This window comes from Delphinapterus leucas, chromosome 5 (genome assembly GCF_059928025.1).
Source record: "Delphinapterus leucas isolate spDelLeu-1000000601 "Yukka" chromosome 5, BTC_Dleu_Yukka2, whole genome shotgun sequence".
Classification (NCBI taxonomy): domain Eukaryota; kingdom Metazoa; phylum Chordata; class Mammalia; order Artiodactyla; family Monodontidae; genus Delphinapterus; species Delphinapterus leucas.
Window position 1 is genome coordinate 37,591,837 of NC_143133.1, and position 13,031 is coordinate 37,604,867.

Sequence of the window (13,031 nt, forward strand, 5' to 3'; positions counted from 1 at the left end):
CCATTCTGTGGGTTGATAGTGTCCTCTGATGCATAATTTCTTTTTCATTTTGATGTAGCCCAAGTTACCTATTTCTAACTTTTGTGGCTTGTGCTTTTGGTGTCATATCCAATAAGTCACTGCCAAATCCAACATGATAAAGATTTCCCCCTATGTTTTCGTCTAAGATTTTTATAGATTTAGGTTTTACATTTAAGTCTTTGATTCATTTTGAGGTAATTTTTTTTTTTTTTTTCATTTTGAGGTAATTTTTGATATACTGTAAGGTAAGCATCCAGCTTCATTCTTCTGCATGTGGATACCCAGTTTCCTAGCACTAGTTGTTGAAACAAATGTACTTTCCCCATCGAATTGTCTTGGCACTCTTGTCAAAAATCATTTGACCATTTATGTGAAGGTTTAATATAATTTATTTTGAAATGATATTAGTGCATATTAACACTTATATGTGTGTATTTCTACCCCTCCCCCTCCCCCAATTTAGGTAGCATCACGTTGTTTGCAGTCATTACCATCATCCTGGGCTGCCTGAAAATTGGGTACTTCGTTGGATTTTCTGAATGTTTATCAGCCACAGAAGGAGTTTTCCCTGTTACCCATGCGGTACATACTCTGTTGCAGGTAAACCACACGACGCTTGTTGCTTGTTCCTTGTTGCCTGGATTCCTGTTAAGTGTATCCCAGGGTATATAAAATGGTCCTTCAGCTGCCTGCACTGTAAAGTGGGACTGTGTCCTCTTGGCCAGTTTTGTGGGAATCTTGAGTGGCAGAACTTACACTGATGAAGAATCAGGAAACTCTGCCAAGTCAGAGTCCACCAGAAAAGGCTCTGGGGAATTTTATTTAACAGTTTTATTGAGATATAATTCACATACTATACAATTCACTGATTTAAAGTGTACATTTCAGTGGTTTAGTATATTCATAGGGTTGTGCTACCATTACCACAGTCCATTTTAGAGCATTTTCATCACCACCAAAAGAAACTTTGTGCCATTACAGTCCCTCCTCTGAGTCACTGAGACCTTTTCTTTGTTCATTTGTTCTTTGCTTACTTGTGGATTAAATTCTTTAGAAATGAATGAGGGGTTCATTCTCAGCCTTGGTCAACTTGGTGTGGGTAAGAAATAAGGATTTGATATATAATTTGAACCTATAGCTTAGAATCAGAAAAATCTCATGTTTGAAAAAAACCTTAGATGGATCTCCAGTGTAGCTTCCATCCTTGGCAGAAATCCCTGGAAATGGCTATCAGAGTTGAGATAACAGTAAAAGTAATAAGTAGTATGTCTATAGGACTTTTGCAAAGTACTTTTCATTTTCACTTCGTGTAATGCTTTCAACAACTCCACGAGAACAACTGTCGGATTGTCACACTAAGGAAGGAGAGGGGACAAATGACTTGCCCTAAGTCACAGCCAAGACGCCATGATTCTTTTTTTTAAATTGAAGTATGGTTGATTTACAACGTTGTGTTAATTTCTGCTGTACCGCAAAGTGATTCAGTTATACATATATATATATTCTTTATATATATATATACACACATTCTTTTACAGACATATTGAATACATTCTTTATATATATATATACACACACACAATCTTATGCATATATATATATATATATATATATATATATTACATTGTCCGTGGTTCTTCTCCACAGAAGTCACCCAGAAAGACCATGAACTTGGTCCAGGCATACTGTCATTGCTCAAAATATTTCTGCATTCCCGATTTAGGAACATCCTTCAGGACCAATTTCTCACCTCCGAATGCCAAGGATGCCATTTTTAATCTCAGTCTTTTATCAGAAAGTGGTCTCCACTCTGCACCCAGGTGACTGCCAGTCAGCTCTTGGTGACCTTACGGTGTTTCTTGAGATCAAACACACTCTCACAAGTGAAACTCTGTGAGAGACGAGCCTGGTAGCAGTTTGCCTCTGCGGGAGGAACAGGGTGGCAACATCGGTGGAACAGGGTGGCAGCTTCCAGGGAGACTTGTTTGAATGGGTCGCCTTGCGTTTTGAGGGTTGTTAAGGGCTGAACTGTGTCCCCTGCATTCAGATGTTGAAGTCCTAACCTCCAGGACCTCACAATGTGACTGTGTGCAGATAGGGTCTTGACGGCAGTAATTAAGGCTAAATAAGGTCATGAGGGTGGGCCCTAATCCAATAGGACTGGCACCTTTCTGAGAAGAGGAGGGAAGGACACAGACACACAGTGTGAGGATGCTGAAGGGAGGTGGCCATCTGCAGGGCAAGGAGAGGGGCCTCAGGAGGAACCAACCTGCCAATACCTTGATCTCGGACTTACGGCTTCTAGAACTATGGGAAAGTTAATTTTGGTTGTTTTAAGCCATCCAGTCTGTGGTACTTTGTTCTGGAAATGCCGGTAAAGGAATACAAGAGTTAACTGGTTATTTATTCCAGGAGCGTCCAATCCCATGATGACAGTCTTATAGTGATGCCAGTGACAACATGGAAAGCCTTAGGGGACCAGAAAGAACTTCCTTCCTCCCTCCCTCCCCCGTTCCCCCCTTCCTCCCCTTCTTTCCTCCCTCCCTCCCTTCCTTCCTCCTTCCTCCCACCCCTTCCTCCCTCCTTCCACTCTGCTCTCTCTCTCTCTCCCTCCCTGCCTTCCTTCCACACGGGGCAAAACCCTGTGTTCAGTACTGTGAGTCCAGGGTTGAAAAGCCGTGGTCTGTGCCCCATGGAGGTGTCAGAGCGGGAGACAATCACCAAAACAGACTTTGTCCTCGCTGTCAATGCTTTGACATAATCGCCTAGAGGGGGTGCCAGGAAGGGCCTCTCACTAGCTTTGGGGTGCGGGGTGGTTGTCAAGGAGAGAGGGGTGTGGTGTGTCAGACACCATTACAAAGGACATCTGGGGCTGTGAAGTCTCTCCACCAGATGGGGGGAAGATGTGTGGCCCGCGGGGGAAGGTGAGCAGGGGTGACGGGCCCGGACTGGAGCCATGGTTTAGTGTAGGGCTTATAAGCATGCACTCTGGTCAGACTACCTGGCTTTGGCTCACACCAGCAGTGTGACCTCGGGCAAATGTGTTAACCTCTCTAGGCCTCATGGGTCTCATCTGTAATAATGCCTCCTTCACGGGGTCGTTGTGAGGATTAAGGTGCTGTGTGCAGAGCACTTTGCAGTGAGCGCTTGGTCAAGGCTGACAACCACTTAGCAGCTTTGACTTTACCTTGAGGGCAGTGGGGAGCCATTGAAGGTTCTCTGCAGAGGAAGGACCTGGACAGAAGTGAGTTTTCAAAAACCGTTACTTGGTGGGTTGGGGATCTCTTTCTTCCTCATTTAAGGCATTTGGTCAGTAAGTCAATTAATCAATCTTTCTATACCTATTGGACACTTACTACGTGCATTTGCGACGTTAGATGATGGGAGAATACAAAACATTACTTTCTAAAACATACTATTTATTTTTAAATTGTGGTAGAGTACACATACCATGACATTTGCCACCTTAGCCATTTTTATGTGTATGGTTCAGCAGTGTTAAGTATCTTCACATTGCTGTGCAACCAATCAGCAGAACTCTTTCATCTTGCAAAGGAAGTTCTGTCTTCTTTAAACACTAACTCCTGATTCCCACCACCCCTAGCCCCTGGCAACTGCCATTCAACTTTGCATCTCTATGAATTTGAGTATTTTCTGTCTCTTTGAATCAGACAAGTGGAATCCTACAGGATCTGTCCTTCTGTGACTGGCTTACTTCACTTAGCATAATGTCCTCAAGGTTCATCCATGTCGTAACGTGTCAGAATTTTCTTCCTTGTTAAGGCTGAATACTATTCCGTTGTGTGGATGGACCACATGTTGTGTGGACACTTGGGTTACTTCCATCTCTTGACCATTGTGAATAATGCTGCTGTGGATATGGGTGTACAAATATCTTTTTGAGACCCTGCTTTCAGTTCTTTTGGATTTGTACCCAGAAGTGGGATTGCTGGGTTGTATGGTAATTTAAAAAATATTTATTTAAAAAATATAGTATAACATTACTGAAAAAATTGAAAAAGAGACTAAAAATGTGTCTGTAAGCCCATTAACTGAAATATTTGTGGCTGTTTTTATGTGTTCCCTCCATTCTTTGTACTCAAGTGTACATTCTTGGCAAAGTTCTACATGTAAGGTGCAGAATTTACTGTTTTGAGTGTTTCACTTAAAAAATCATAAACATTTTTGTGTTGCTATGTAGTCTTTATCAAGAATCAGTTAAGTGGTCTTCTAACTTAGAATTCATAGATAAAAGCTAATTTACTTCAGTGTTTCCCTGTTGTTGGGTTGAATGTCCTCTTTACCAGGAGTCACTACTGTCTGTTTTTTAAATTGTTAGATGTTTCGAGAATCATGCCTGAAAGTGTTTTCCAGAGCAGGATAGTAAATCTTAGGTGAAATGATGTGGAAGAGAGAGTATGTGTAAGTGTAATTTCTTGTGTGTTGTTTGATTTTCTTTTTTATGACACTTAATTGAAAATGAAGGCTAAATGAGACAAATTTATAAAGTGCCCAGCTGTGTTTGGCACGTAGTAGGTGCTCAACATGTGTTTGTGTCTAAATAAGGCCCCAAATGCTTTTAGAGCTCAGAAAGTGCCTGGGACAGAGGAGGTGCTCATTCAATGTCCACACATGAGTGAGTTGAGAGCAGAGAGATTTTACTGAAAAGGTATCTGCTCCAGGCACTGCTCTAAGTAGTTGACATGGATTGTCCTATTTCACTGCTCACAACACCCTCCAAGGTAGGCTCCACTATCATACCCATTTCATAGATGGGAAAACAAACCTGCCCAAGGCCGAGAGAGCCAGGATTTGCACACGGGTCCGATACAGCCCCCATCCTGAGTTGCTTCTAGTGACTGCGTGGCCAGGGGCCTGGGCAGCGTATATAACAGAGTGAAATAAAAGACCAGCTTGAATTAATTCTGTTCCTCATTTAAAGCACTCAGAATCTGGTTTCCGGCCGCTGACGTAGTAACAGTTCAGTGAATATTTCTCGAAGGAAGCCTGATAAGGATGACATAAACACGTGAACAGGGGTTATGGTAGGCAGGCTGCCACTCCCCAAGCCCCACCCCATGGCAGACTCGTCACTATTTCCTCCTAAACCTGGAGGCCTCCATCTGGTTCTCACGGCAGTGTCCCTGCAGCACTGTTCCCCCCAACACCCCCAGGAATGGCACTGCCACCTGAGATGACGATAGTGACTTGCCATTTTGGGGCGGGGGAGGTCACTGCACTGACTCTCCCAAAATTTTTCACACCTTTCCCTTAGGTTTTATACCTTCTCAAGGGTACAAATACAGTGATGGCTTTCCCATTGATGTATCTTTTTTTTCTTCCTTTATTTCCATTTAGGTGTACTTTCTTTGGGGGCACGCAAAGGATATCATCCAATCTTTCAAAACACTGGAAAGGTAAAAATCATGGGTAATTGCTTACGTGTTGAATTTAATGTTCATTTGAAACAAACAAAACTCATCACTGCCATCTTGATTGGGGTTTTTTTGGGGGGGTTTGAACTGACTTTATTATTCTGTAAATGTGAATTTTACAAAGCGCTTTACAATGAACGATCACATCTTCTTGTTTGTTTGTAACGGATTTCACCTCCTGAAACGGCTCTGAGCACACTGCAAGCCCTCGGTTTCCTGGTCGCTGGCGGACGCTGTGTCTTCTGAGTTATGATACGGTGTCAGCCGTGGCGAAAAAGCAACAGTCTGGACTCTGCCAACTAGCTTTCTTGGGTTTTAAATGAGACCGAATCTCCTCTCCATCCTGACAAGCAAAGCCTTCATTTGTGGCCTGGGAAGGGGACCCTCCACTTTGGCCTCTCTGGAAGTAGGGTGTTGTGGGTTGGATTTCACTTCTGCTGTCTTAGAAACTTCCCCTTTATGAGCTTCAGTTTTTCTCATCTGTAAAATGGAGATAATAGCATAGCCAGCCTCTGGGGACTGGATGAAATAATTGATGTAAAGCTTGTTCCTGGCATAGAACAAGGACTCAGTAAGTGTTGGCTCTATTATTATCTCTGATCACCTCTCCCTCGAAATGACTGTGAAGATCAAGGGAGAGAATCTACAGGATAAGAGGGTGAATTACCTAAACGCATGGTATGATTATCATGTAAGAAAGCCTCTGTGCACACATACAGGGGAATCAAGGGATCACTATTTGGTTTCTAGAAAGATCCCTCATCATATAAACTGTCAGTGAGGAACAGAAAAGTCCCCCAGTACCTCTTGAAATGAAATCTGCTATTTAAGAGAGTGACTTATGTAAGACCACTGGTTGGAACTATTTTAACAGACTATTGAATTAGAAATAACTTTCACCAACCTCATTACGCAAAAAGGATCAGCTTCGACAAGGAGTGAGGCAACTATTGAGCTCCTACTGTGCACAGAGCCTGCTGCCAGGCACTGGTGGTGATATGCAGAGGTAATGGGCCGAGATATCCAGGCATCTGAGCATCATTCCAGGAATGTGCAGCCTGTGCTCTCCCCTGTGCAGCCCCAAGCAGTGGCCTTGGCAGTGATCTTTAACTCCCATCTTAACACGAGAAGCCACGCCTCCTGGCAGAAGGCGCCACTGCTCTGCCTCCAGGGGAGGAGAATGGACAAATGGGGTCCAATGGATAAGTCAGGGACAAATGAAGTCCAGGCCCCGATGACCCAGCAAAGGCAGCTTTAATTGTGCCTTAGGGCAGGACAAAGACTTCCACATCCATCCTCACATTTAATCCAGGCTCTGCCAGGGTAACTATGGTAACTATTCTTCTCTGCATTAAATGCATGTGGCAGGTTAGGGGACTTAGCTGGGTCTCCAGAGTGCAAGTGGCCAGCTGGGGATTCCCATCCAGTTTCTCCCATTTTGTGTGCTGGACCAGGTCACCTGGTCCTCCTTCCATCAGTGAGCCTGGGCCCCACTTGCAGCTTGAGGAGAACACTTGCTGATTTTGTTCTGGGGCATGGGTTTCACTTCATCTATTCCATAGACATTCTTTAAAAAATGTCACTTTTTTTTTTCCTGATAAAACTTGTAAGGGTACAGTGTAATTAAAAATCATCATAATGCCACTGTTATGGACTGAATGTTTGTGTCCCCCCCCAAATGCATATGTTGAAGCCCTAACCCCCAATGTGATGGTATTAGGTGGTACCTTTGGGAAGTAGTTAGGTCACGAGGGTCATTAGGTCCCACTAATTCTCCATGATGGGATTAGTGTTCTTAGAGGAAGAGACACCAGATCTCCCCCTTCCTCGACCCCTGCACCGAGAGCACCCAGAGGAAAGGCCACGTGAAGACACAGTGACAGGCAGCCATCTGCAAGCCAAGAAGAGAGGCATCACCAGAGACCAACTCTGCTGGCACCTTGCTCTTGGACTTTGAGCCTCTAGAACTGTGAGAAATAAATATCTGTTGTTTTGTTATAGCAACCACAGCTAAGACAGCCGCTACCCAGAGGTCACTACTATTCACACTTTGGTCTGTTTTCTTCCAGTCTTTTTTCGGTGAATAGATATATATATGTTTTTCTTTTTTCCTTTTTACAATTGTGGTCCTGGTGAGGCTCTCTTCCTGACTTTCAGGTGCTGCCTTCTTGCCATGTCCTCACATGGCCTTTTCTCTGGGCAGGGAGAGAGAGACCTCTCTGGTGTCTCTTCCTCTTCTTATAAGGACACAAGTCCTATTGGATCAGGGCCCCACCCTTATGACCTCATTTAACCTTAATTACCTCCTTATACCCCATCTCCAAGTACAGTCACATTGGGGGTTAGGGCTTCAACATATACATTTTGAGGGGCCACAATCCAGTCCATAACACATCTTGTTGGACATCGAATTTTTCTGAAAGTTTTTGTTGTTATTATAAATAGTACTGTGATGAACATCTTTGGCTAAAAATATTTTTGAACATCTCTGATTCTTTTCTTTTTTTAAATTATTTTATTGCAGTATAGTTGATTTACAATGTTGTGTTAATTTCTGCTGTCTAGGAAAGTGATTCAGTTGTGTATATTCCTTTTCCATTACAATTTATTGCAGGATATTGAACATAGTTCCCTGTGCTATACAGTAGGACCTTGTTGTTTATCCTCTGGTTATTTTCTTGAGTTAAATTCCTAGAAGTAGGATTGTGGGGATAAAGGGTGAGATGTTTTCAACAAATGTATATTGGGTAGTTTGACCTACTGGGAACTCCTGGCTGAATGAAATGGGCTTTCCCATTCATAAAGCATTTTCTTTTACATGTGTTACTTATGAGACCCTCTCACAGTAGCCCTGTCAGGGACAGTAGGTATGATCATGATCCCACTTTGAGATGAGGAAACTGAGAAATGAAGTAAATGTCCAAGGTCAGGCAGCTCGCCTGTGCATAGCTGGGTGGGATCTGAATGCTGACTTTAAATCTACTGCTATTTCCATGGAATTGCAGTGGCTGCAGTGGCCAGCAGGGTTTGCTGGGTGAAATCTTTCTCTTTGATTAGTTGACATCACAGTATATTAGATATATTGGGATTAACAAAATATCATTAAAATTATTTTCACCTGTTCCTTTTTACTATTCTTTAAATGTGGCTACTAAGAAATTAAAAATTACATATGTGGCTCACATCAGTGTCTTGCATTATCTTTTGGGGGAAAATGCTGTTCTAGCCATGTACGCAGACATTTCCCACCAGGATTTTTCATTTGAGGGAATCCTATAGGACTGGGGCCTAGTCCTGCCTTGGCCTTGCTTGTTGAGCAATTGGAGACAAGTCTCTCCCTGTCTCTGGGCCTCTTTCCTAAACTGGATAGTGAGTGGTTTGAACTAGATATGCTTATAACTTGATTTAGCCTGTTGTTGTTTTTTTTTTAAATAGGGCAAAGTGTTAACCATTTTTGAGTTACCACCTTTCAGTTTTTTTTTTTTAATTTGCGTTTTCATTGCATTGGGTCTCTGTTGTTGTGCGCAGGCTTTCTCTAGTTGTGGTGAGTGGGGTCTACTCTTCGTTGTGGTGCATGGGCTTCTCATCACGGTGGCTTCTATTGTTGCGGAGCACGGGCTCTAGGCGCATGGGCTTCAGTAGTTGTGGCACGCGGACTCAGTAGTTGTGACTTGTGGGCTCTAGAGCGCAGGTTCAGCAGTTGTGGTGCGTGGGCTTAGTTGCTCCACGGCATGTGGGATCTTCCTGGACAAGGGCTCGAACCCATGTCCCCTGCATTGGCAGGCGGATTCTTTTTTTTTTTTTTTTTTTTTTGCGGTACGCGGGCCTCTCACTGTTGTGGTCTCTCCCGTTGTGGAGTACAGGCTCAGGGCGCGCAAGCTCAGCGGTCATGGCTCACGGGCGCAGCCGCTCGGCGGCATGTGGGATCTTCCCGGACCGGGGCACGAACCCGTGTCGCCTGCATTAGCAGGCAGACTCTCAACCCCTGCGCCACCAGGGAAGCCCGGCAGGCGGATTCTTAACCACTGCGCCACCAGGGAAATCCCACCTTTTAGTTTTAGATTTAGATGTCTCTAGAAAAATTGGGAGGTTTGATAATCCAAAATGTGCATGGCAACAAAGAGCTAGAGCCAAGTTGGGGTTGTTCCCTCCAGATGGGGGGGGTGGCTGCTCAGTTAGCTACAGTCCCCAGCACTCCCTAATGTTATCCCAGGCCTGCTTTAGCCGTTGACATTTCTTGCCATGCCCTGGAGTTTTTAAAACTTCCCTCTCCTGGACTTACCCTTTTTTCTGATCTTTCGAGCCAATATTCCACTCTCTGTGCTTTTAGTACATACAAGGACTTTTCTCCTGGTGTGAGAATTCCTCTTACTGGTTTGAGTCCTTTACTTTTCTCAAGAGTGAAGTTTCGAGGAGCAGCAGTTCTGAAAAAAGACCTGGAAACATAAATTGAGATTAGAGAATGGCTCACAGAACCCTTCTTTATTGTGGTCTGGGGTTATCGGATCCAAGTGTGAGAAAGGCAGCTTGGCATGAGGAAACAACGCCTGCCTTTAGTTGGTAGGACAATTTCCAGATCAAATCAACAGGAGGCTGCCAGCTCGCAGGGAGCATTTGTGGCAGAACAGCCAGCAGCTGTGGGCGGCATTAGTATTACCTGCTCAGGTTCAGTGGACCTGGGATGAGACAACACCATTTGGACCAGGAAAGAGGAGAAGAAAGGGGAGCTGTGTGCATTATAAGTAAAAGAAAAGCCAGCCAGCCGGAGGCAAACAGCATTGTCTGCATTTGTCAAAGGCACTATACAATGCCTCCCAGGTGTCCCGGGGAAGGCTGGCCACAATCTATAGCAACTGGGCAAGCATGAGGGGCAAGCAGATGGGCAAACAGCTGACTCAGACACCCGCAGGCGGCTGTTTCCTTCCCCACTTGTGCCTGGACACTGGGAAGTTGCCAAAGGAAGCTGGAGTTCAAATGAGGAAAGACTTTGCTTGCGGTTGCTCGTGGGAACCCCAGGGGGTCATCTGGGGTTAAAACTCAGAGGAGAGGCAAGGTCAGGGTTGAGGACCCAACTGTACCATTCTTCCTGTAGGGAGATTATGGACAAGGGTGCTCTTGGTTACATGGGGAGGGGGCTCACATCCTCTGGGCCTCTGCTCTCCAACTGAGAAGTGATCAGTTACACACAGGTTTCAAGGAATTCCTCTCTCAAATCACCTGTATTTGCTGCACCTGCTCCATGCAAGGCCCATTGTTAAGCACCCTGGAAGCTACCAAAGTGAATACATCTTAAACTGGCAGCCATGGGGAATCTTTGGAGGTTTTGAAACAGACAGTGACTCCATTGGAACCATATTGCCCCAGATCCCTCCTCTGTTCTCCAGAGTCCAGAGTCCACCCTCCATGTCATTTCTTTTCTTCTTCTTTAGGAGGCAGTGTGGTCAGAGGCAAGGACAGAACTCTGAGGTCAGACGAGAACAGCCTTGTCGCTTCCTAACTTTCAAACCCCCAATGCAGCTACATATTCTATTTGTAAATAATATGGCCTAATTCCTGAACCTATCCAAGACTCCAGCAGCTCAACAGTGTCGTCACAGAGCAGGATCTTTCTATGTTTCCACTCTGCCACCCTCAGTGGGTGAGGGTTTCATCCCATGCTTGTTGCTTCATGGTCACAAGATAGCTGCCAAAACTCCAGCCTTCGTGTCTGTATTGAAGCCTGGGAAAAAGGGGGAGAAGAAGTAGGCTTTTCTCATTCTGATCTCTTCCATCAAGAAAGCAAAAGCTTTTCAGTAGTGCCCAGTAGACCTCATCTCACATCCTACTGGCCACAGTGGCCATGCTTAACTTCAAGGGAGGCCAGATGGTGAGCTTCTGGTTTGTTTTGGTGTCTTTAGAAGTAAGGGGTAAGACAGAGGGCGTGGATAATGATCATTGGGTTGGCAACCCAACAGTAAAGGCGTACCCAGTTCTCCAGATTTCCAAAGTAGCCCTTTCATCTTTCCTTCATTGTTCTATTCCCTTTTGGAAGAAAGGGTTTGGGGTATGGTGGGGTAGGCTGCCCGTTTTTAGTAAATTTCCATCCCTGTATCCCTGCTTCCGAGACCCAGATTTTTATTTGTTTTGTTTTGTCCTGTAGACAATGAGTTGAGTACTGGCAGGTTCAAGATTAAGGCAGGATGCCAAGGCTGTGGTTTTGGAAGGTCCCATGGAACTGCCAGACAGGGGACCCTCAGGACCAGAGCCTGAGCTGCCAGATGAAATCACAATCACTGCTAAGAAGGAAGCTTGTGTGTGTGCCCGTGTACATGTGTGCAATGTCTCCATCTCACCTCACGGGGCTAGGAGCTTCCCAGGGCTGCTCAGGAAGTGAGTCCTTGTGTTTTTCAGGTTTGGGGTGATCCACTCAGTGTTCACCAACCTGCTTCTTTGGGCGAACAGTGTCCTGAATGAGTCAAAGCACCAACTTAACGAGCACAAGGAACGGCTCATCACCCTGGGCTTCGGGAACATAACAATAGGTGAGTGGTAAGAGTTGCCCAGCTGCCATCTTGGAACAGCTTGGAAACCTGCAGAGACCAGAATGTCCATAGATGGAGGTACGGGTTTCAAAGACCTGCAGGGTCCACCCAATTCAACATCGGCCAGACAATCCTCTGTTGTTGAAAATCTTTCAAAACCTCCTAAGTCTCTCATCCTGCTTCCATAAGTAGGGTGTGCTGAGCATAATTAAAGGTTTCTTCAGTGACTCAGGGACTTGTCAGATCCAGGGCTCATCATTTTGATCACCATTTCTCATGGTCCAGTTTGGTATGGAAATGAATGTCTTTGTTTACAACCTTGGAAGATTGGTGGTTGTTTCTGTTTGTGCTTTTAATTAAACCTCTATTACCAGTTCTTTCTACTAAAAGTATAGCTTTAAAAAATCCATAGAAGTCTAATGGTATGTTGTGGTTAATTGGTTTTCGTTCATTTGAAGTTTTATTTAACTCTACTTAGTTTATAATTTTGGCCCATCTTTATTCCCCCCTTGTTCCTATTGGAGCGCCTGTCTCATGACTCTTCATTTTCTTCCAAAATTCTTTAGCATTTGTGACCTGTTGCTTCTATATTAGAGCACTGGGGTTGAGAAGAATGTGGGGTAGAGGAAGGTGCAATGTACAGGGGACTGATGTCTCAGGTTTGGGTCTTGTTCCCATCACCTTCTAGCTGTGTGACCTTTGGAAAACATTCAACCACTCCGAGCCTCCCTTTTCTCTTTTATGAAGTGAAGGGACTTGAACCATGTACTTTCCATGAGTCCTTCCAGCTTTAATGTAATGCACATCTATCCTCTCTGTACAAACCCAGGTCAGTCCCAGAGAGCAACTTTAAACCCGTTTCCTCACCAGTGCGGTGGGGATGACAAAATTAGGGGGACACACTACATTTCTTCACCACCCCTAACAAGCAGCCTGCTCTTGGGAAGGCCATTCTCTTTGGGACCCGTCTCCTCACTGGTATCAATAACAGTAACAGCAGTGACAACAATAACAAAAAGTTTTGTTAAGCATTTTCTGAGTGGCTGGCACATTA

At 44.6% G+C, this 13,031-nt stretch overlaps 1 protein-coding gene across 1 annotated transcript in view; it reads left to right on the forward strand.

The window, feature by feature from the left end:
* Positions 1 to 13,031, forward strand: part of OTOP1 (otopetrin 1) — a 44,190-nt gene that overhangs the window by 12,296 nt on the left and 18,863 nt on the right. The window contains exons 2-4 of the mRNA XM_022567011.2: positions 485 to 621; positions 5,380 to 5,438; positions 11,847 to 11,977. Of these exons, the coding sequence (XP_022422719.1) occupies positions 485 to 621; positions 5,380 to 5,438; positions 11,847 to 11,977 (327 nt within the window). The remainder of the gene's footprint in view (positions 1 to 484; positions 622 to 5,379; positions 5,439 to 11,846; positions 11,978 to 13,031) is intronic.